The sequence below is a fragment of the Pinus tabuliformis genome, chromosome 7 (assembly GCF_031772625.1).
Source record: "Pinus tabuliformis cultivar Carrire ecotype Pingquan chromosome 7, CPIR1, whole genome shotgun sequence".
In the NCBI taxonomy this organism is placed as follows: Eukaryota; Viridiplantae; Streptophyta; class Pinopsida; order Pinales; family Pinaceae; genus Pinus; species Pinus tabuliformis.
The window spans coordinates 1,944,048,368-1,944,073,835 of record NC_142293.1 but is presented as its reverse complement, the minus strand read 5'-3'; the positions used below and the strand labels follow the sequence as shown (position 1 = coordinate 1,944,073,835).

Sequence of the window (25,468 nt, the reverse complement as noted above, 5' to 3'; positions counted from 1 at the left end):
CGAATCCTACGTGTCCCGAATCCCCGTGTCAGGTGACTTAGGTTACTAGTCATCCACATGTTGGAGACTTAATATTTTTCATAAAATATTACACTACAACAAGAACTTTGCCCACTAACGGGTTGAATTCACACAGCACAATTTGGTCCACGATTGCCTTTGCTTTTGGCCTGAAATAGTCAAATATAAAGAATAGTTACAATAAGTAGTTTAACATCCCACTCCAACGTCCTTGAGAAGGTTCAACTTGGTCCATAGTAATTCAAACTTGCTTGGGAGAGAATTCGACTTGGTCCATGAGATGCTGCTTTGACTTCATAATGACTAGTTTGTTGGTCCTTCTAACTTCTCGGTCCATGGCACCTCCAATGTCCAGCTTGACCTTTCTAACAAGTTGACCTTCATAACAGCTAGTTCATTTGAGATATAGCAAAAGATTAGGAACTCAGCTGTAGAATTACATTACCGAGAACTAATCAAATATAAAAGGAGAAGATTTCTGAACATGAAGACCCCCATTGAACGCAACCCACTCAAAACAAGGAATGGAAGGATAATTTGATAGCCTTTACAGTCTATTATTTTAATTTTTAGCATTCCCTAGCTAGCACTCAACTAATCTATCGAATGCTTGGGGGATTAACAACATAGCCTATTATAACATTTTATAATATTTGGACTAACATTAGTTCAGTGGGACTAACATTCAAGGACTTACGACTAGTAATTTGTCTGACAACAAAACATTATATTTACATGGTCCTGATTTTCCCCATCATCTTATGCTTATCTCAATGTGTGATTCAACAAACTTATACCCATCACTTTATACAAATTCTTACAAAGATTCATAAAATCAAGAGTAACATATACATTTATACACTTCTGCATCCCAGCTTAAAATGATAAGTTTAACTAACCTAATGAAAAGTGACAAATAGCTGTAGGGTAAATTCACTGCTCCAAAACCAGAAAGCACAGCCATGACTGTGACACCTATCACTCCAACTCTGCTGACTAGTTGAGGCATTGTGAAAAAACCTGCATACCAAACATGAATCGGTAAATCATGGGTACATAGTATAAAATGGACATAAAACAAGCTTCAATGACTACGAAGCAAATAACACCAGACAGATCGAACAATATGAGAAAAGAAGGAATTTAAGCAATGATATTTTAATATCTTCCTATATTATTTTATAAGAATTAGAGAGAGGCTATTGCATATAAAGCCCAATAGATAATTGAGCTCACAAGTTACAGCAAGGCCATGCTACCTGGATAAGGATGTGAATCTGCCAGAATTTTGGAAAGCCAGGAAGAAGATATGGTGGGGAGATGATTGGCTCAATATATATATATATATATATATATATATATATATATATATATATAATCTGTGAAAAGAATGAGAGGATAAGGAGAGAAATGAATACAGATGAAGGTAAGTCTGTGAGCACCCATGGTCATTACACAGTGTCGTCAGGCCACCATGATGTGCAGGTCTATGACAGAGAAAGATGGGTTACAGTAGAAGATGGTGATCCAAGCCAGGTTTATGCACGTAGAAGCAAGTCCAAGGATCAAATGTATCCCTTTGCAATGTGTTGACAATTCAACTTGCACTTAAGATCCGAAGCCCTAACATTGATGCAAAACTAAAAGAGAACTTCCAGAGGGTGCCCATTTCACCCCTCATCCTCTTCTCAATTTAAACCAGCTCTCCTCCACTACAAGGGGTGTATCCCTCGGATTAGGATCACCAAGGAAATAAAACTAAATCTCAAGATGAAATGAAGAGGTGCCTTAATGAAACAGGATTTTATTTAGGTTTATTAGATTGATTTTATGGTGGTTGATGGTGTAAGACTAGTGCCAAAATCTCCAAGAGCTAAATGGGGTCATAAAGTAGAAAATAGAGCTTCAAATGAACGAATGATGACTCAAACATTTATAAAAACAGAATGTATAGAATATTTATAAAGCTCAAAGTTTAGAGATAAAGGCCCCTTTCAAGGGTGACCTTGAATGCACATGCAAATCAAAAAAGGGTGATTTTGTTACTACTTGAAGCCAGTATTAAAAAAATGAGTAACCCATAAGGAGAAAAAAAAATCCTCCTTGGACAGCCAGCCAGCCTGCAGTCCTATATGATCAGTGTTGAAATCTGGGTGGCTCAGAAGATATTTCTGACAGGAGAAAACCCACAAAAAGGGAGCTTGTGGGCAAGACTCCCAAGGTTTGGGGTTTTGACCCAAAGGACCAAGTTTACAACCTATTGCACTCAATTTGTCAAAGTTCCAAGGAAGCTGAAGGGCCAAATTTTTCGAAAGATCAGATCATCTATCAGCGGTCTACATGCTATTTGTAAACCCATTCTGCAAGTTATATAATCTAAATGATGCGAGTAGGACCGTGAAAGTATGTAACAACCTAGTTAAGCCTATTATTTTGGCGAGAGTTTCATCCTAAGAGGTATGTAACAACCTAGTTAAGCCTAGTATTTTGGCGAGAGTTTCATCCTAAGAGGTTTTTCGTCTCACTAACTCGTGTGTTACTAAATACAAATGGTCAGCAAAGTTTTTCCCTCCAACCTCACCCCAAAGCTAGGGTGGAATTCTTCGTCAAAGTCTTAGGTAAGTCCTAGTGTTTTAGTCAAATCTGATGTAAAAGTGATTTGGGAATAATGTTATGAATAAAATATATTAAATATAAATAATGATGATAATTGTAATAATGATTAGTTAATTAATAATTAGTGTTTAAGAGGCATGTCTAAATGGGACATGACTTTCCATGAAGAGACACCTACCTAGTATATAAGCAGGCCCCTCACTCTCATTTGTAACATCATTCTTACTCATACATTTTAATATATATTCTTGTATCTCAATGGAGATCTTTATATTCCAAGTCTTCTAGAGTATTTAACTTGAAAGTCAAACTTTCTTTGTTCCATTTGGTATCAGAGCCATGTTGGTTGATCCCGGCCTTTGGCCATCAAATTGTCGTCAACTTGATCGTCGTCGTAATTGAAGTGTTTCGCTATATAGTGAGAGATTCTCCATTTATCGTCAGGCCTTTGGCCATTTTAAAAAAATAATAATAAATAAATAAAATAAAATAAAAATAAAAAGTCAAAAAAGAAAAATTAAAGGTTACTATTTAAAAAATAAAATGAAATAGAAAAAAAATATTATAGAATTTAAAAATATATATATATAAAGGGAAAAAAAATAAAAAAAAATAAAAATTATACCAAAAGTTATTAAAAGAAAAAATCGTTCATAAAAAACCCTAATAAAAAACCAGTAAAGATAAAAAATAAAAATAAAAATAAATAAATAAATAAAATAAAAATTATAGAGAAAATAGTTAAAAAGAATATTATTTAGTTATAAAAAAACACACAATTATACAAATTAAGAAAAAAAGGGCTTATTTACAAACCCTAAGTTCTTTGACAAACACAATAATTAATATTCGACAAACAAATGGAGTCCAATTCGAAAATGACGAAGGAAGTCAAGATGAATTCCGCACAACAATCATTATTTTGGACTAAATGTTTGTTTTGTATGACATATATTGAATATCCTTAGATTCGTAAAAATTTCAAATTATGTTGTCCAACATGTAGAAAATTATTTAATGCGGAAGAATGTCAAGATGATGTACTAATGCAAATGACAAAACGAGAGGAAAAAATTGCAAAACTGGAACAAAAATTAACTAAAAAAAATGAGAAAATTTTGCGTCTAAGGGACCATAGCCAAAAATTACGTGTGAAAGTCAAGAAGTTCAAGGAACGAAAGAAAAAAAGTAGAAGAAGAAAAGGGATGTGTCGAGAAGAAATTCAACGAGATTCTATCAGAGAAGGAAGAAGAAAATTTATGCTTAAAAGACCTGAACCAAAGGTTATTGGAACAAATCAAAGATCTAAAAGATGAGAAGCTTAAAAGTCAAGACATTGAAACTAAGATTGATGAATCGGAAACCAAAGAACTCTTATGTCTGAGAAACCATAATCAAAGTTTATTCACTCAAATTACGAAACTTAAGGATGATAAGCAATCATTAAAAAACAAGTTAGCCCAGGCGGACTCTAAGGCAGTTAATGAGTCCATATACAAGCAACTAGTGGGCAGCTTGATATATCTTACAGCCACTAGACCTAACTTATGTTTTTTTGTGAGCTACATCTCCAGATTTATGACAACGCCAAAAGTAGAGCACTAGACTGCAGCAAAGCGGGTACTAAGCTATGTGAAAGGGACACTTTACTTTGGCATTTTGTATAACACAAGCAAAGAACCTAGGTTGTGTCAATATACAGATTCAGATTGGGCAGGTTCTATTGATGACAAAAAATCCACTTTTGGATATGTTTTCAACCCTGGCACGGGTGCAGTCACATGGACCAGCAAGAAGCAGCATGTAATAGCCCCTTCCTCAACAAAAGCAGAATATCGAGGAGCAGTGAAAGGAACGTGTGAAGAAGAGAAGCTAGGGTTTGCAGCTTCATGGTCGAAATTCTCTATCAATTGGAAGAGCATCAAATCTGCTAGAAGAAGGGTCTACTAGGTCTGCTACTAACCCTAGATAAGGAAGCAAGACAAGCAAAGTTGTTGGGAGGCCTTGAAAGACTAATTTCGCTCACACGTGTGGATGCAATTGCAGTTGCAGGGGGGCAAAAATTTCAGATCTGCAGTAGAGGCCAAAATTCTGAAGTTGTGGGTCGATGTTGTGTTGCTAGAAGAGATTTGACTGGGTTTGACTTGGACAAGGGAAGCACATCATTTAGAAAGGTTGGACTTGGTCTTGGAGGGTATTGGTCTTGGTCTAGAGGTCTTGGAATTCGTCAATTGAAGAATCTATAAGAAGAGAAGATATTTTTCAGGTTTTCCTCTCAAGTGGAGAGGTTTTGGCCCTGGCTTGCAGCCTACATTCTATGTTCTTGTGTATTATTGTTCTTCTTGTTTTGGTAGTTGTTTGATGATATCCGAACATAATAATAAGTGAAGAAACTAAAAAGTAAAAAGTAAAAAGACATCACAAGTAGTTATCATAAAAAGAGAAATCATCTTAACCATTGCCCCTTAGATTTCTCAACAAGAGGGAGCGTTTAAAATATGTAGCTACGATTGGTATTTAAGTGAACAAAGTCAAAGGAAAACAAAACTATTATGTAGGCTCCAAAATTGACAAGTCAGTCCCACCACTTTAAGGGGTTTAACCCTTGGTCAAAACCCACATGAATGGACATGTATATATTGACATTTGACCTTCCTCATTTGGATATCATCTCAACAACTCGAATCATATAGAAGAATTATGTTCACATGTGCAAAGAAGGAAAAAAACTAAAGTTGACCACCGAAATTTTTGAATTGAAATTTGACTCATTGACCAGCATTGACTTGGCATTTTCTAGGTTGCTTTTGACCAAACCTTTGACTGGCTATTGGACCAAATCTTTTGGGTTCCTTGACTAGACAGTTGACCAAATTTCTGGGCAAAGAATGGGACATTGACCAAACTGTTTGGCCAGCGTTAACCATAGGTCAATTGTGAAAGTTTGACCAAATTTTTCTAAGGAATTGCAAGGCCAAAACTCAGCTTCCCTGGCCGTAGTTGACCAAGAGCAGCAGAGGCTGAAATTCAATGTGTTGACCAAGTTTGACTTGCTAAATAGAAGCTTGACTTTCTCTTTCCTTTGACCAGATTTGTCTTGGAAAGTGGTATGGTTAATTTGACTATATTTTAGTGGAAATTTAGATGTACAAATTCATTGAATTAGACAATTTCTCCTAAGAAAAGGTTGTTGGGTTTTTCTCCTGGTTTGGGGTTTTCCCAACATAAATTTTGTCCCTTGTGCATCTTTATTTTACTATGATCTCTACTGCCCTACTGTATTTATGGTTAAAACAAATTGAAGTGTAATTGCTTAATGATCATAATTGTGCTAAGAAGATAAATTGTATCATTGGAAGTAATTATTAGGCAGAAAATTGTGCTTGTCTTACTTGCACTTAAAAATTGACATAAAATATATTTTATCATTATTCCATAATGTCATCTAAAAAGCTAGTTATGTATTGTTTGAATATTATAGATTACTTCATCTTTGTAAGTTCACATTGTTAAGGACCCTACTATTTCAATTTCTTTCTAACCTTTATCTGGGGAAGGCATGGGGAAGTGAATGCCCATGCGCCAAAATGCATACAGAAAAGCCAATAGGAACAAAATTGCTCCCAACGCTGCTCGTTCTTTGCCTACACCTACAATAAAAGAAACGGATGATGAAATTTTTTAAACATGATGAAAATCATAAGATAATAAATAAAACCATAACAGTAAAGGCAAGAAAAATGCATGTTAAGCAAACATAAAAATAGTTGATTTAAAGATATATTTTATTAGATTTTCATTTTCCCGTGTCCTTTCAACATTTTGCATATATATTCTATTCAAAAACAATGTGTCAACCATGCAATTATAATCTCCAAGGCTAAAGCATTTGAATAAAAACACTCAACCAAAGGTATGTCAAGTCAACGCTAACAAAATAATATAAGTATACTCATTGCTACAAACGTTAAACCTCATTAAAAATAAGTCATTGACATCCAATAAACAAATCTCAATCATGTAGAGTAAATGTACAATATTGAAAGAACATACCATAAATTTCTACTTGTTTGAAGAATCTTTGGCACAAAATAGACAAAATTATGCATTGCGGGAGAGAGAGAGAGGATTGCATCTTTAAAGGCTCACCCAACTACATAGATCTCCAAATTATGTAGAGCTACATGTGCCAATGCAAAGAGCACACAATAAGTTTCTACTTGTTTAAAGAACATTTAGCATGAAATAGACCAACTTATTTTTATGTGAGAGAGGACTAAAACTTTAAGAGCCCCACCCAACATAACCATACATAAAAGATTATTATTCATTCACAATTCATCTAGACTCAAACCTCACATGTTCCCAATGTTGGAAATACTGAGAGGGAGATGAATCAGTGTTTCACTTCAATTAGTTAATTCTTAAATTTTCAGAGCATTAAACGTCATTAGCATCAAATCACAACAACAGTATACAAGAAATTTTAAGTGGAAACCCTTCTGAGAGAAAAAAAAACATTGAACGCTTTCTAATATAATTTATGAGTACAATATTTATCAACTCCAACTTCCTAGTACTCTATTAGAAAAGAATTCAATTTATCAGGAAGCTCCAAGCCCTAAAAGAATGCTCCAACACCCTGGTTTTACCAGCTCCCACCGGAAGGATGCTATAACACCCTAGTTTTTGAGAGAAATATTGATTCACCCCCCTCTTAGTATTTCCAACAATTGGTGTCAGAGGAACATCCTCAACGTTCTCATGGCACATTTTCATCATCATTGTCAATTCATACACCATGGTCACCATCATACCTCAATCAATGTCAAGCAATTAGTATCACTATTAAGGATACGATTGTCATCAAGGTCACTGGTATATAGTGCTGCCAAGCATCACTGTAGGTATCATTGTCAAGAGTCTCTCCCATGGACAAACTATCTCATTGTTCATTAGCCAACCAAGTTAAGTCACTGTATATTCTGTCCTAAACACTTGCTCAACAACAATCATAAATTTATGTCAACATGTACAATTGTTATACAAGGATCAAAGACGGCAATATTGTCATGTAGATATTGTCAAGAGGTAGCGACACAAGGCCACAGTTGTCATCAGAAGGTTACTATTGTTTTCATTAACAGAAAGGTATCAAAAATTGCCATAGCCAATGTTACGCACATAATCTAGCCATTTTCACAAAGTCACTATTATAGGGCAAACATCAATGTCCATTTGTCTCAATACTCAATCAACATCAATCACATCCCAATGCATCAACACCAGTATTTGGAAGTCACAATAGTTCTCTGAGGTATAGAACAAATACCCTACACAAGAACCCTGGCTATTCATTGTGCAAACAGACCTTGGGCAAAAATGACATTGTGTTATGATACAATCACCAAGACTTTGTAGAAATGACTTGAAATTTGCTACTGCTAATGAATTCGAACTGAAATCAAGAGACACAAATTGCTTCTACTATTTTACAAAAAGAAAAACACACGATAGAAACACATGCAATAACATGCAACCATCAAAACACAAGGAACACAATGATTTTACAAGGGAACCCAACTAGGAAAAACCCCTCTGTTTCTTTGCATTAATTCAGATGAGAATATGGATCAATTACAATGACTACTTCACACATGAAGCACACCCTGCACTACAATTCTGATCTTTGTTACGAATATAATTCATATAAAAATGATAAATATAAATATAATAATAATAATTAATAATTAATTAACTAATGGTTAGTTAGTTAGTAATGAAGAGGCATGTCTTAGAGACATGACCCTATGTGAAAGAGAACCTACCTAGGGTATATAAGCAAGCCCTCATTCTCATTTGTAATCATCTCATCTTACATGAATTCAATATACAATTACATATCTTGCAATGGACATTTACGTCTTTGAAGTATTTTAAAGATTTTCGTTGCATATATGACTTTTGGTCGTTACATTGGTATCAGAGCTAGGTTTCTTAGAGCCATGACCATATATGAAAGGGAACCTACCTAGGGTATACAAGCAGGCCCTCATTCTCATTTGTAATCATCTCATCTTACATGAATTCAATATACAATTACATGTCTTGCAATGGACATTTACGTCTTTGAAGTATTTTAAAGATTTTTGTTGCGTATACGACTTTTGATCGTTACATTGGTATCAAAGCTAGGTTGGTTGATCTCGGCCTTTGGCAATTAATCTCTGTCAGCTTTGTTGTCATCGCAAGTTAAGTGTTTCGATTCATTAAGGTTTGGAGATTCTCCATTTCGCCATCAGGCCCTTGGAGGCTTGGCCACTTTAAAAAATAAAAAATAAAAAGAAAACAACAGTTAAAAAAAGAATTGGAAAAAAAATTATGAAAGAAAAGAGTTAAAAAAAAAAAAAATATATATATATATATATATATATATATAATTAAAAAAATATAGTCTGATGTAAATTTTGAAGGAGAACATTCATATATATAAAAAGGTTCTACATTATTGATAAAAAGTGCATGATAAAGTCAAAAGGGAATCTTTCCAAATATATTTAAAACTATATGTAAGAGAAGGAAGAGTAGTTAAGATTATCTTGATTCTTCCTTAAGTGGTTTACAATCTTGTGGTTCTAGCAACCCATGGTGCCCATGGTATTTTCAAGGTAAAAGAAGAACAAAAGGAATACAAAATCTCTTTATGTGAATGGTAAGTTTTACTTTTTATGTGGATAGAATTAACCGAGTCAAAGGCACATAAGTGGACATATAATTTATATTATACCCCAAAGAGGTGAATAGCCACTTTTCATTAGGGTCGTAACTTTTCAAAAAGAAAGAAAAAAAAAATTAAATATACATAGGAAAAAAAAATTATAAAACAAAATAAAGTTAAAAAAACAAAAGAAAAAGACAATTAATATATATATATAAACATTATAAATTAATTAATTAAATTAAATTAAATTAGCAAGGAAGGTTAAGTCAAGAAAAATGGAGCATAATTCGAAAATAATGAAGGAAGTAGTCAAGATGAGTCCCACACAACAATCACTATTTTGGACTAAATGTCCATTTTGTCTAGATGAAATTGGATATACTTATATTAAAAAAAAAAATGCAATTTAAGATGTCCAAGGTGTGGAAGATTATTTAGTACCAAAGAGAATAACGATAATGAGCAGATACAAATAAAACAATTAAAGGAAGAAATCGCAAAATTTCAACAAAAGAACAAAGCATCATAGAAGAAATATAAAATCTCAATGGTCGGTTTCATGAAAAACCAACAGAAAGTACTGAGGAGATTTTGCGCCTCAGGGACCATAATAAAAAATGTTGATTTTGGGTAGCATCAGATGTGCTCTAGCTCCAAAATTTTGTGAAGGGGCTAGAACACATGAGATCTCTAGAACCCAAAAATCGTTTGGAGAAATTCCACCTGGATGAGGAATTATTAAAATAATTAATATTTTTAATGGGTTCCTAAGTCTAAACTTGGGAAAATAAAAATATTAATGTGTACTAATAAGAATATGGGTGACAAACTTCTAAGGGAAGAGGATCAAGCTGTTTTAATCTTAGCCATTGATTAGAGATTAGACCACAGTCGTTGATTCATCAACAGGACAAGTATAAGAGGAGGCTTGAGGGTCAGTTGGAGATACACCAAAGATCAAAGAGTTCAATTTTTCTGGGGCGTCGTTTGCAGAGAAAGTCGAGCTAAGCGATCTAAGTTGCAGTGAGAGGGCCGATTCGACAAAGGGACTTCAGTCCAAAGCCGAGGATACATAGCAAAGAGGCAGAGCAGCAGCAAGAGAGACCACAACTCCAGAGAGGGTGACGCAGAAGCTAGAGGGGCTGACGCAAAAGCTAGAGGGGCTGACGCAATTCCTTAGAGGCAGTGTTGAGGTTTTCTGTGGGGCAGAGAGAGCAGCAGTTCAGCATATCGACTTATGAGCAAGAGAGGCTCACTGGGAGGGTGACGCAGCTCCTAGAGGAGGTGACGCAGTTCCAGCGCAGAGCTTGGAGCAGCCATCGCTGCCCAGCTGGGAACAGCAGTTGTCATTTGTGGGGTTTGATCATCCAGTTGTTGGATTGCCAAAATATCTGTCTCCGGAGAGAGGTACTTCTGCTAGGTTTATTCTCTGTTGGGTGCGCTGGATATGGCACCCTAGTTGTATTCAAAAATCTGCTTAATAATACAAACCCTCTATATGTTACACCAGTTTTCCTGCATTGGGTTTTTTCGGGGACGATTGTCCAAAAATAATGGTGTCCCTTAAGTGATTATCTCAGTTTATTTCAATTCATGATCTGTATGTATGTGTAGGCTGCAATAGCGTTTTAATCGTTGTTTAAGTAATTAAATAATTTGTTAAATGTAAAGAACAAGTCGAAGATGATAAACCAGTGATTGCAGTAGGATTTCTAATGTGCAGGTTCAGAAATTCTCACATGGTATCTGTTGAAGTTTCTAAGTCTACTTAGTTAGAAACCATCCATGCACTTTATCTGATTTATTCTTACCTACTTGTTATGTTACTTAGCAAGTTATTTACAGTGTAAATACTGAAAATAAACACTAATGCATGCTCAACATATTACAGATCAACAACTAAAGGAAACAGAAACGATCACACCATGACACCATTATTTTTGGACCAATGTCCCCGGAAAAACCCAATGTGGGAAAATCGGTGCAGCTATCTGAGGGTTTTCTTATTAAGCAATATCAGAGTACAATATGGGTGTCGAAACTGGCCTACCCAACAAAGAATTTCCTTGGCAGTAATACCTCTCAGTTTGAGACAAATCTCCTCGCTGAAACCCCGGATAATCCTTCCGACAGCTCCTCAGCACCAATCTGCCCCAGAAACCCTAGCATCAGCCTCTCTCTGGACTGCGTCAACCCCTCTCTGCCCAGCGCTAGCCCTGCGTCAACCCTTGGCCCTCTGCGTCAGCAACGTTGGCCTCTCTGAGGCTTTGCGCAGCTCCCGGCTGCCTCTGCGTGACCCTGCATGAGCCCTCATGGCTCTGCGTCACTCTCCCTAGCTATTGCGCTACTCTCCCGGCACTATCTCTGCCTATCTGTCTCTCTGTACTCAATGCCCCTCAGCTGCAACTCCTGATCACTAATTCTCTCTCTTAGCAAACCCCGCTTTAGAGAATAGAATGACTAATCACTCTGGTGTGTTCTCCAAGTGACCCTCAAGCCTCCTCTTATACTTTTCCTGTTGACATATCAACGGCTAAGATTAAGTCCCTAATCAACGACTAAGATTAGATCTAGATTGATCCAAGTCTTTTGGACCATTCTTACACAGTATAATACACATTAATATTTTATTTTCCCTAAGTTTAAACTTAGGGACTCCATTAAAAATATTAATTATTTTAACATCTCCTAAACTATTTAGAATCTGCCCAAACCCTTTCTGGATATTGGAGATCTCATATGCCCCAACCTGTCCACCAAATTTTATGGCTAGAGCACGTCTGATGCTACCCCAAATCAACACTCCCTCTTAGCAAGGACTGTGCTCTAGCAATACTCCTCACTGAGTATTACTCTGATCATCCGGCATCAGTACCTGTGCTAATGCTAGGCCTTCCTGCCCAACATCCTCTGCACTGCTGCATCCTGCACTGCTGCCCATGGTTCTGCCACTGCCACTGTTGCATCTGTACAACAGCTCCCTCTACATTTGTGTTGTTGCTGGTCCTTTCTCCCAGCACTGCATCCACACTGCACCTACTCTCATCATGTTGCATCGTGCTACCCACTGTTGCATTACAACTCAGTTACTGAGAAGTAACTGATCTCCCAATCTTACCTCTCTATTGGGCTAGAGACACCCACTGATGGTGAAGCTCCCTCTACCACTAACAAGTGCTCCCTCTCTAACCTTTGCGTTGCTGCAACAACTCCCTGCATCTCGCACCGTTGCACACCTCTTTGTGCCATCCTGCACTGGTGCAACACTCTCGTGCCTCTCGCACTGTTGCAGCCTGCTAGCCTTGCGTTGTCTCGACTCTTGCACTGTAGCTCTCTTTGTCGCTCCATCCGCATCCATCTCTACCCGACTCAGCCAATCCTACTACTCCTCTTCGAGGCTCCCGTAGAAAGGTCTAATCCAAGAGGCTGGGTACCTCGAGGATCCTGCCCCTCATCGCCTGTAGTCTTCCTGACTACAGCTCGATGTCTCCCCACTTTCGCTCAAGTGGTGCGTGTGCGCTCATGGCACAGTCATCATCTGTCAAAACTTCCTTCTCTGCCCTTGCTGGCGCTGCCTTCGTCTCGGAAGACTCTCCCTTACTCTTCTTCCTTGGACACTGGGTCGCATAATAACCCAGCTCCCCACAGTGGAAGCACTTGATCTTGGAGAGATCCTTCTTCTTCCTCCTTTCCTGCTTTCCCTCAGATGTTAGGGCAATATCTTCCTCCTCCCGCTTGACTTTGATCCCCTTGTTGTTGCTACCCGTCTTTGAATGTCGTCTGATCTCTTCCTGGCGAAAAGCCACCCACATCTTATCCAAGCTGGAAGTGTCCCTCTGCCCAGTATACTCTGGACAAATACCTCCCAGTCTTCTGAGACTGCATTCAGGGTCGTCCTCACCATCAACTCCTGATCCGGTGTGGCTTCTATAGCAGTCAACTGATCTCGGATCTCGTTCAGTCCTCCGAGGAAGGTGTCGATCGGTTCTCCCTTCTTCATCTGATACGACCTCAACTGATTCTCAAGTAACATTCTTCTCTGCACAAAAGTATGTTGGTACAATTTCTTGAGGGCCTCCCACATCTCATATGTCGTTTCCTTCTCGGCAATGTGTGGTACTACATGGTCCTTGACCCCGTCAAGGATGATGCTCTTGGCCCTCGCCATTGCCTCCTCGTACTTGTCGTTATCATTGGGGTCAACTGGGATAGCTATAACCTTTAAGGCGAAGTTCTTGACACGATTTTTGTCAAGTACGGATAAGATTTTGGCCTTCCAGACTACAAAGTTCGACGCTCCGTCTAGTCTATCCTGGTCTCTTACTCCGTGTAGTGCCATGATTCTCTTCTACTTCCCTCCTGGAAGTTCTCTGTTAGACTCCTCCGAGTCTCTACTTCTCGTCTGGAAGTTCTCTTCTAGACTCCCTCTGAGTCTCGATTTCCCTCCTAGAAATCCTTCTACCGCTGTCGAGATGCCCCCTACCTCTTGGCCTTGCTCTGTTAGGTATTGTTCTGACTACAGTACCTCACCAGCTCCACTCTACAATATTCCCACAGCCTTCCCGGCACCAGCAACCTGAAGGTGAGAGCTCCTAGGCTCTGCGCAATCCCGGCACCAGCAACCTGAAGGTGAGAGCTCCTAGGCTCTGCGCAATCCCAGCACTAGCAACCCGGCCTCCTCAACCAACTCCGTCAGCCCTCCCAACTACTGCGTGGCTCTGCATGAGGCTCCCTTTGCCCAGGTCAAGGAGGAGGAGGAGGATGCAGCGCTTGCATCGTCGGGACAGCAAGTGCAACAGAAGAGGAAGAAGAAGGACATCACCAAGGTCAGATGCTTCAATTGTGGGGAACTGGGACATTATGCCACTCAGTGCCCCCAAAAGAAGGGAAAGGGGGAGGCTTCTGACTCAAAGGTTGCTCTAGCGAAAGCTAACAAGGAAGGCGAGGATGACGATTGCGCCATGAGTGCTCATGCACCTCTGGAGAAGAGGTGGGGCGATATGAAGTTGTAGCCGAGAGGACTACATGAGGGGCAAGATCCTTGAGGTGCCCAAACTCTTGGATCACATATGGCTATGGGAGCCCTTAACGACAGTAGCATAATGACGGGTGTCAGTTGGAGCGAGTGTGATGGAGCGACAATGGCATTGCTAGAGTGCCAAAGACCGAGGCAGTGCAATGCATGTTGTAGCAGTGCGAGAGGCACAGAGCAGTTTGCAGCAGCGCAGTAGCAGCAGAGGGGCAGCACAGATTAGCAGCAAAGGTAGCTTTAACATCACGAGGCATCCATACTAACCAGCATGTCAGTGTTTAGGTGAGTTTTTAGTTGCTCACTTCTCAGCAACTGAGTTGTAGTGCAGCAGTTAGCACTGGCAGTGCTATGGGCAGCATGATGCAGCATTTTGAGAGGGAGTTGTAATACAGATGTAGCAGTGGCAGTGGTAGAGCCATGGGCAGTAGTACCAGAAGCAGCAGTGCAGTGGATGAAGGGCAGCAGTACGGGAAGCAGCAGTGCAGTGGATGAAGGGCAGCTGGCCAACCATCAGCAGCACAGAGGACCGATGCAGTGGATTAGTGTAGTACTTCTATTGAGAAGTATTGTTAGAGCACATTCCTCGCTAAGAGGGAGTGTTGATTTTGGGTAGCATCAGATGTGCTCTAGCTCCGAAATTTTGTGGAGGGGCGAACATATGAGATCTCCAAAACCTAAAAATCGTTTGAAGAAATTCCACCCAGATGAGGAGTTATTAAAATAATTAATATTTTAATGGGTTACTAAGTCTAAACTTAGGAAAATAAAAATATTAATGTGTATTAATAAGAATATGGGTGAGAAACTTCTAAGTGAGAAGGGTCAAGCCTGTTTTAATCTTAGTCGTTGATTAGAGACTAGATCACGGTCGTTGATTCATCAACAGGAAAAGTATAAGAGGAGGCTTGAGGGTCAGTTGGAGATACACGAAGAGATCAAAGAGTTCGATTTTTCTGGGTCGTGGTTTGCTGAGAGAGTCGAGCTAAGTGATCTGAGTTGCAATGAGAGGGGCAATTCGACAGAGGACTTCAGTCCAAGGCTGAGGATACATAGCAGAGAGGCAGAGCAACAGTAGAAGAGACAACGCAGCTCCAAAGAGGGTGATGCATAAGCTAGAGGGGTTGACGCAAAAGCTAGAGGGGCTGACGAAGTTCCATAGAGGCAGTGTTGAGGTTTTATGTGGGGCAGAGATAGTAGCAGTTCAGCATATCGACTTCTGAGCAAGGGAGGCTCACTAGGAGGGTGACGCAACTCCTAGAGGAGGTGACGCAGTTCCAATGCAGAGCTTGGAGCAGCCATCATTGCCCAGCACTGGGAACAGCAGTTGTCATCTGTGGGGTTTAATCATCCAGCTGCTCGATTGCCAAAATATCTGACTCCGAAGAGAGGTACTTCTGCAAGGTTTATTCTCTGTTGGGTAGCCAGATATAGCACCCTAGTTGTATTCAGAAATCTGCGTACTAATACAAACTCTCTATACGTTGCACCAGTTTTCCCGCATTGGGTTTTTCCGGGGACGATTGTCCAAAAATAATAATGTCCCTTGTGTGATTGTCTCAGTTTATTTCAGTTCCTGATCTGTATGTATGTGTAGGCTGCAATAGTGTTTTCATCATTGTTTAAGTAATTAAATAGCTTGTTAAATGTAGAGAACAAGTAGGAGATGATAAACCAATGATTGCAGTAGGATTTCTGATGTCTAGATTCAGAAATTCTCACAAAAAAATTACTTGAACAAGTCAAAAAGTCCAAGATTAAGAAGCAAAAATTAAAGCAAGAGAACAAAAGTTCTAAGGAGAAATTCAACAAGAATCTATCGAAGAAGGAAGAAGAAAATTTGCGTTTAAAAACTTTGAATCAAAGGTTATTAGAACAGATCAAAAATAAAGAAAAGGATACTAAGGACAAAGTCGACAATTCAAAAAATGATGAACTTTCACGTCTAAGGAATCATAACCAAGCCCTACTTACGCAAATTAAGAAGCTTAAAAGTGACAAGAAGTCACTAAATGACAAGTTAGAACAACTTCAAGGAGAAGTATTGAAGTCTCCAGTCATTTCAGTCCAAGTTGAAGATAAAGGAATAAATATCGATCCAGTTAATATCACAACTCAAGAGGATGAGAAACCAAAATAAGTTAAAACATATTCAGAAGTTGTAGTTCAAACGATGGACATTCCAAATGATGATGCCAACTCAACAACAACAACACTTGAAGGAAATCAGGGAACTGCCACTAACATGATAAGGGAAAATCCAACCAGAAGAACTCTTTATCGACATCTGAATCACAAGATCAAGCTTTCCAGTCAATCTATGTACCAGTATCACTCAGAATGAAAACAACAGATTTATGTTCCCAAGAATACTGAAGTTTGCAGAATCTAGTCCGATGATAACAATTCAATGCAAATTTTCAGTAACGGAAGATTTCATAGAGGATTAATCTAGGATGGTCAAATCTATTTTCAATTCGACAATTTTATTTATTGCTCCAAGAATCATATCGTCTGCTAGCAACGAAGATGACAGATTTGCGACAAGCAAAAAAAGAGATCCAACCTTTCATCAGTAAGCTTTGAGGACAAAGCTTTTTGAATAGAGGGGCAATGTTACGAATATAATTCATATAAAAATGATAAATATAAATATAATAAACAATAATTGATTAACTAAGGGTTAGTTAGTTAGTAATGAAGAGGCATGTCTTAGAGACATGACCATTCATGAAAGAGCACCTGCCTAGGGTATATAAGCAAGCAGTGTTGCGAACATCTCGATAACATCCCAATTTTATCTTGAAATCGCGATTTTTTGGCCTAGCCGATGTTCGTCGATTTTTACCGATATTTTGATGGTATCTTGATTTTGCAGATGTTTGCCAATTTTTACATATGTTTTGCCGATTTTTTGGTTTTTCGGACCTTTGTCGATTTTATCCCGATGTCGATGTTCGCAACATTGTAAGTAGGCACTCATTCTCATTTGTAATCATCTCATATCTTACATGAATTCAATATACAATTACATGTCTTACAATGGACATTTACATCTTTGAAGTATTTTAAAGATTTCCGTTGCGTATGCGAACCTTGTTCGTTACAATCTCCTATTCACTGACCTACTCTGACCAACACTTAGCCAAAATAGGCCTCAACCTTCTTCCTATTTCCTTGCACAATGCTCGAGGAAATTAGCCCCTAATAAATAAGAAAATTCCCTATTTCCTTGCGCAAATCTTGAAGGAATTGATCACCTGCTCCAATACAAAACCTGCACACTCATTTAGTATACAATTGACAATTACAATGTGCATTTTTCCTCCACTCCAACTAGGCAATTCAAATTCCATGCATGATCAGGACTATTTTTAGTAAATTGATCAGTTAATTGAGAGATCAGTGAGTTAACAACAATTCTACTACTCAACTGAACTCCTAATGTCTCTATTCTAGACTAGAGCTCAAATAATTGAGTTTAACTAACAATAAATCCACTAGATTGCTAGATTTTATCAATCAACCCATGTACAACTCTACTTCTAGCCTACAAACTCAAATTTATTGACTTAACAAGGAGACAAACCCATGTCACTCCAGCTAACTGCAACCCAAATCATCCTGCTGATGTGGAAAATCGAATTTCTCCATTTGACTCAGGCACAAGTCAAATAAAGTCTTTTTTTGCTACAAAACTAACACTCCTTAGCAAGAAAAGGGTTCTGCATCACTCCTATCCTGCTCTTGTGGAACTTGAATTTGCCTCTTAACAATGCCTTTGTCAAAATATCTGCATCCTGCTCCTCTGTGGGAATGTACTACAAAATCATGAATCTCCTCTGCACACAATCTCTCAAATGATGGTACCTAATATCATTGTGCTTAGACCTGTCATAAAATACTCGATTTTCAGAGAGTTTGATACAACTTTTATTATCATAATAAATCACAATGGGATTCGTCCCCTGACTGAAGAGAACAAGAAGAATTTTACTCATCCAAAATGGCCTTGCATGTTGCTTGACTAGCAGCCATATACTCAACCTCTGCTGAGCTGAGTGCTACAGATCTTTGTTTCCTGCTATACCAAGAAATAGTTGCTAACCCAACACTGAAGATAGCTCCCAAAGTGTTCCTCCTGTCTAATGGACTCCCTGCCCAATCTGCATCAGTGAAGCCTTGGAGCTTCACACCATCATTCCTCCTATACCATAACCCAAAATTTGTTGTGCCTCTGAGGTATCTAAGCACATGTTTTGCTACTTTCCAGTGAAGCTTGGTAGGCTTCACCATAAATTGACTCAGTTGATTAACTACAAAACATATGTTGGTCCTTGTGTTCACTAGATACATCAAAGACCCCATATGGAATCTCATAAGTATTTCAGTGGTATACTTCCCTTGACTCACAAACAGCTCTCCATCTCCCTACCACACCTCCAAACTAAGGAAATAGTGCATCAAGCCTATGTCCTTCATCTCGAACTCTCTTGCAAGGTCCTCCTTGCAAGACTAGATCAGTTTCTCATCCCCTGCCAGTGTGAAGTCATCTACATACAGGACTAAGATAAGCAATTTTCCATCTACCACAATGAATTAGATATTGGTATATGCTTCACTCTTAGTGAAGCCAAGCCCATTGAGATAGGAGTCTATGCGAGTGTACCAAGCATGGGATGCTTGCTTGACACCATAGGGACTCTCCTGAGTCTACACACGTGTGTCTCCCTGTCAAATGTCTCAAACCCCTTAGGCTGCTCTTTGTAAATCTCTTCCTCAACCACTCCACTAAGGAAGGTAGTCTTCACATCCATTTGGTGGATCTTCCACCCCAACTGTGCAGCTAATGCTAGAATGGTTCTGATGGAGGAGTATCTTGCCACAGGGGCAAATGTCTCCTCATAATCAACTCCCTCTACCTATGAGAAGCCTTTGGCCACAAATTTGGCCTTGTACTTCTCGATACTACCATCAGCTACATGTTTCACTTTGTATATCCATCTAGAACCAACCACTGACTTGTTCTCTGGTCTTGGCACCACCTCCCATACATTGTTCTTCATGATGGAGTCATACTCCTCCACCATGGCATCTACCCACACTGGTTGGGAAACTGCCTCCTCAAATGAAGAAGGCTCAGAATCAATAAGTTTTGTCATGAGTGTTGTATAACTAGTATATTTGTTTGGTGATCTCCTCTACTTGCGCAAGGATGTAGGAGCTCCCACATGCTCCTGTGCATCCTGCACCAACCTATCAGCCTCTTCGGTTCTCTTCCCCGCCTCTCTGGAAGATTCTAGTTGAGTGGGTGCCACCACTCGGCTTGCTCTCTACTCCACAACATCTTGAGACTCTTCCTTTGGAGCTAGAAGCTCCTCCTCTGGTGGAATACTCAACTCTCGCTCTAGAGAGCTTCTCATAGCATTCTCCTCGTCAAATTAGACATCTCTCCCCGTCATCGTTAACCTAAGTGAGGGCAAATACACCCGATAGGTATGAGGTGTATCTGTGTATCCTACAAATATCCCCATCTCAGTTGTAGGCTCTAACTTTTTCCTACTATCCTTGGAGACATGACAATAGACTGTAGCTCCAAAAATTCAAAAATGGGAGACATCTGGCTTCCTCCCAGAGAAAGCCTCTTCGGGTGTGATCATGCCAAGTATTTTGTGAGGGCCCTGGTTCTACAAAAACACTGATGTATTACATGCTTCTGCCCACAAAGATAATGGCAATCCTTGGTCATGCAACATTGTTCTTGCAACCCCTACAATGCTTCTAAGTTTCCTCTATGCCACCCCATTTTGTTGTGGGTTGTGGGTGCAATTAGTTCTCTTCTAATACCTTCCTTGGCACAAAATTCTTTGAAGGCATTAGACACAAATTCTCCTCCATTGTCACTTCTCAAGGATTTAATTTTTTGTCTAGTCTCATTTTCAACTAATGCTTTGAATTCAACAAATTTTGCAAACACTTCATCTTTCTTCTTCATAAAATAGATCCAACACTTACGAGGAAAGTCATCTATGAAAGTTACATAATACATGTGCTTAGTAGCTAAGACTGTAGAAAATGGTCCACACACATCTAAGTGGACTCGCTCCAAGATGGCTCCAGCTCTACTATCTCGGCCCTGGAAGGAGGATTTCACATATTTTCCAAGGGTGCATCCCTTGCAAACATCATGTTGGTCAAGGGTGCATTTTGGAAGTCTTGTGGGACCTACTGCATTATTTTCAAAGCTCCATGGTGCAAGTGTCCCATGCACCTATGCCAAAGCTCTCCAACATCTTGACTTTGAACATGTTCTTCTTTGTTGCTCAATGCAGCACATGCATCCACCTCTAGCTTGTAGAGATTTTTCACTCGAACACCAATTTGTTTTACTTGTCCAGTAGCAACATGCTTCAGATAAGCTTTCCCTTTACTGAACACCACATCATATCCTCTGTCCTCCAATACAGCTACAGAAATCAAATTTTTCTTTAGCCCAGGCACATACATTACATTTTTCATGTGAAGATGGGAGCTTGACTCCCTCTTAAAGGTGACAATACCAATCCCTTTGGTACTATACCTCCCATCATCTCCAAGTTCTATGTGTAATTGTAGGTCCTTCTCCTCTAGCCTGTCGAAGAACTCCTTATTCCCTGTCCTATGAAATGAAGCACCGGAATCTAAGTACCATACACCACCTCGTACAGTACTTGCCATGCATGCAATGCAGGGGAAATCCAACTCGAATTGTGATGTGAGAGCATCACCTCCTGTTGCTCCTACAGCCTTCTTCCCAGATTTCTTCTGCAGACATTTGGTTGCATAGTGTCCATATTCATGGCAATGAAAACATTTAATTATGTTGAGGTCCTTCTTTTTGCCCTGGTTCTCGCTGGATTTTGCCTTGCCTTGGGCTTTCTTTCACTTGCCTACCAAGGCAAAGTTTTCTTCCTCCTCAGCTCTGGATGTGACACCATCTCTAGTGTTTCTTTTGATCTCCTCCTGCACCAAATCAGACCAAAATCTCTCCCAATCTGGTAGCTTATCTCTTCCATTAACTAAATCCTAATAGCTATGTCAGGGTTTCGAAAGGCCAAGGAGTGCTAAGCTCACAAGTTCAGATGATGGCACATTTTCTCCTACTCCTCCAAGTTCATCTCGAACCTGAGTGAATTTGGATAGGTATTGAGGAATGGTTTCATTTTTTTGCATTTGAATGCTCCTGATTTTATCTCTCAATGCCAATTTCCTAGCATCATTATTGCTCTAGAATAGATCCTTGAGATTTTTCCACATTGCAAAAGGAGTCTCCTTGCCATGCAAATTCAAAACCACGTGATCTTTAACACCCTCCATAATAATCCTCCTGGTTTTTGTTATGTCTTTCTTCCACTGAGTAAGTGCTTATGCATCTGATGCTAAGAGTTTTGGAATATCAGTTTGTGTGTATTCTCATACTCCATTGTCATTCAAGATAGCTTCCATCCTGTCTTTCCAAGCACAAAAATTCGAGGTGCCCTCCAATACATACTCAAGCCTCAATCCATTGAAAGACATTTTTCTTGCACTTAAGAGAATTTGCACCAAAAACTTTGCAAATCGAAATTTCTCTGAGAGAAGATCTGGAACAAGGTTTCTATGTAGTCTTTTGTAGCTCTAATACCATGTAGAAATGGCAAGAAATTTGCTACTACTAATGAATTCAAACTGAAATCAAGAGACACAAAATTCTTCTACTATTCTGCAAAAAGAAAAACACACAACAGAAACACATGCAATAACATGCAACCATCAAAACACAAGGAACATAATGATGTTACAAGGGAACCCAACTGGGAAAAACCCCTTCGCTACTTTGCATTAATTCAGATGAGAATATGGATCAATTACAATGACTGCTTCACACATGAAGCACATCCTACACTACAATTTTGATCTCCTACTCACTAACCTGCTTTGACCAACACTTATCCAAAATAGGCCTCATCCTTCCTCCTATTTCCTTATGCAATCCTTGAGGAAATTAGCCCCTAAAAATAGGAGAATTCCCTATTTCCTTGCGCAAATCCTGAAGGAATTGATCACCTACTCCAATGCAAAACCTGTACATTCAGCGAGTATACAACTAACAATTATAATGTGCCTTTTTCCTCTACTCCAATAGGCTATTCGAATTCCATGCATGACTAGGACTATTTTTAGTAAATTGATTAGTTAACTGAGAGATCAGTGAATTAACAATAGTTCTACTACTCAACTGAACTCCTACTGACTTTATTCTATACTAGAGCTCAAATAATTGAGTTTAGCTAACAATAAATCCACTAGATTGCTAGATTTTAGCAATCAACCCATGCAAAACTCTACTTCTAGACTACAAACTTGAATTTACTGATTTAACTAGGAGACAAAGCTTCATCACTTTGGCTTCATTTTGGATGGCTTATTCTACACTTTATGAGCTATGTGGTGGGTTTGCCACCAAAGCCATGTTATTTTACACATTAAAATCTTTTTAGGGCATCTTAGGCTAATTCGAATTAGAAGAGGCTCATATATATAAAGTTAATCCTGATTTGTGTCAAACATCATCATCACACTTGGATATCTCTCTAGAGAATTCCGCTCTTCTTTTTGGATGTCTATTGGAGCTCTCTTGATGCATTTCGATATATTTGGAAGTTGAAGTCTTGTTCTCTCTTGGAGCCGCTATCTTGATCTTGGATTGCATATATCTCTTGTTATCCTATAAGTGATTTTGTTGAAGATCCTTTCATGTAATAATATCTAATGTGTGGAAATTTTGCAACTAGCTAGTTCTTCTTGTGCCTTAATTATTGAATATCATTGTGAAAATTGTTAGATTCAAAATTTGTGCATGTTACTCATTGAATAACAAGTAGATGAATGTTCCTGGTGGATTGAAATCTGATTTTCTTCCATAAAATTCCATAGTTCTTGGGTGGGTAATTGTTGAAAATTTGGTGCTAGGGCATCACATTTTAGCCTCCTTGAAGACAACTTCAGCCAAATTTTGAATCACATTGACTCCATATAGCCCAAAGACTAGGCACTAATCCAAGAAATTTGGTGATCACCCTCTCCTTTCCCTTCTTTTTCTCTTCTCAAAATTTTGGCCCCCTTTTCTAGAAGACTAGCTAGGGCACCCTGCGAAATCCTTTGGAGGGCATATTTTTCAAATTTGTCTGGATAGGGATCTGCATTGATGTTTTCTCTAGAGGATCTCAAATTTTGAAGCAATTCTCATGATGGAATCTCAAGATATTTGATGCCCTAGCGGTTTCCCTAAAAAGGTAACCTAAGTAGTCCTTCTTTGATAAGGTGGCTTTCTTGAGGATAGTATGAGCCTAGTATTCATTTGAATAAATCATAAGAACCCCTTTCCTCTGTCTTACCTTGACCTAGGAAGTGCTTTGGAGGGAATTTCCTCCCACGATCATCCTAAAAACCCTAGGTCTAGTGTAAGCCCTAACTAGGTTTCTCAAGAATAGTGAAAGCCTACTTGAAGGTATATAATTATCTTTCAAAGCTTCTTGAGAGGTTTTGCATCATATTGAGGGCCTTGTAGGAATTTACAAGGTAAGTTCCTCAGATAGAAAATCAAAGGACATTGTTCACAAACAGATCACAAATCAATACACCAGTATGTTTGACGTGGTTAAAACCCTCAAAGAGGGAAACAGTCCACGGCCTAAGCCAATGTGGCCACTTGAGGCAATTTATTAATGTAAAAGAAAGAAAATTTACATAAGCTTATCTCATGAACGGTCACCTTACAAATGACCCTCCATACTCTTTAAATAGAGATGATAGACCAATCGACTGTTAAGTCACAGATCAAGTGTCGGTAATACCGAGGAGCGAATGAACCGTCAATCACTTCATGTCTAGAACATATCGTGACCGTCGTATTGTAAGTTACAAAAGTACATAATACAGAAACACACTTTACCTAACTCTACACTAGACCAAGTTATACTTAACTATTTCCTATGTGTCGGAATATCCTAGCATCCCCCCTTAAGAACAACTTGGGATAGGATTGAAGGATGTACAAAGATGACACAATAGGAGAAGGAAGGAGGCATTAGAGCCTATCCCCCCTTAGTGACAACTTCCTGAACTCCAACCATAAATCAAAGTTTAGTAAACTTCTCCTTTGTGAGAGCCTTTGTAAAGATGTCTGCAAATTGATTATCAGTTGAACAATATTGCACTTCAAGAACATGGTCATGAATGAGCTTTCTGATGAAGTGCATATGTAGTTCAATGTGTTTGTTGCGCTGATGTTGGACTGGATCTTTGCATAGTTGAATGGCACTTTGATTATCACACCAAAGTGTAGTCGGATGTTGCTGCTGAAAACCAAACTCTAACAGGATCTGACGAAGCCACAGGGCTTCCTTACTAGCTTCAACGGCACCACGATACTCTGCTTCTGCTGAAGAAAGAGAAATGGCACTTTGTTTCTTGCAAGCCCATGTAATAGGTCCAGAACCAAGAGTGAAGACATAACCTGCAGTAGACTTCCAATTATCAGGGTCACTAGCCCAATTGGAATCAGTGAAACCAACCAATAGAGAAGATGCTTCTGCACTGTAATGAAACCCAAACTGAAATGTACCTCGAACATAACAAAGTATTCTTTTAGTTGCTTAACAATGACTTTCATCTGGGTTTTGCATAAACCGAGCAATAAGGCAAATAGCAAAGGAAAGGTCAGGACAAGTATGGGTCAAATACAAAAGTTTTCCTACAAGCTGACAGCATAAGGTAGCATCAACTTCAGGGGAAGTACAAGTGACTAAAAGTTTGGCTCCAGATTGAAAGGGAGAAGGGGCTAGCTTACAGTCTTCCATGTGAAAGTGGCGTAGAATATCACATGCATACTTGGATTGGGAAAAGGAAATACCTTCCTTGGATTGCAAGACTTGAAGACCAAGAAAATAATGCAAGTGTCCTAAGTCTGTCATTTCAAACTGCTTTTTAAGGCTTGACTTCACAACATGTTTATAAGGTTGGGATCACTACCAGTAAGGATAAGTTCATCAACATAAAGA

General features: G+C 38.9%; 1 protein-coding gene across 1 annotated transcript in view; it reads right to left on the bottom strand.

Annotated features, from left to right (window-relative positions):
• The window catches only part of LOC149256251 (GPCR-type G protein COLD1-like), a 181,103-nt gene that overhangs the window by 150,483 nt on the left and 5,152 nt on the right, over positions 1-25,468 (bottom strand). Inside the window, exons 2-3 of the mRNA XM_089455283.1 lie at positions 6,180-6,287; positions 921-1,041 (exon numbers count right to left, since the gene is read on the bottom strand). Of these exons, the coding sequence (XP_089311409.1) occupies positions 921-1,041; positions 6,180-6,287 (229 nt within the window). The remainder of the gene's footprint in view (positions 1-920; positions 1,042-6,179; positions 6,288-25,468) is intronic.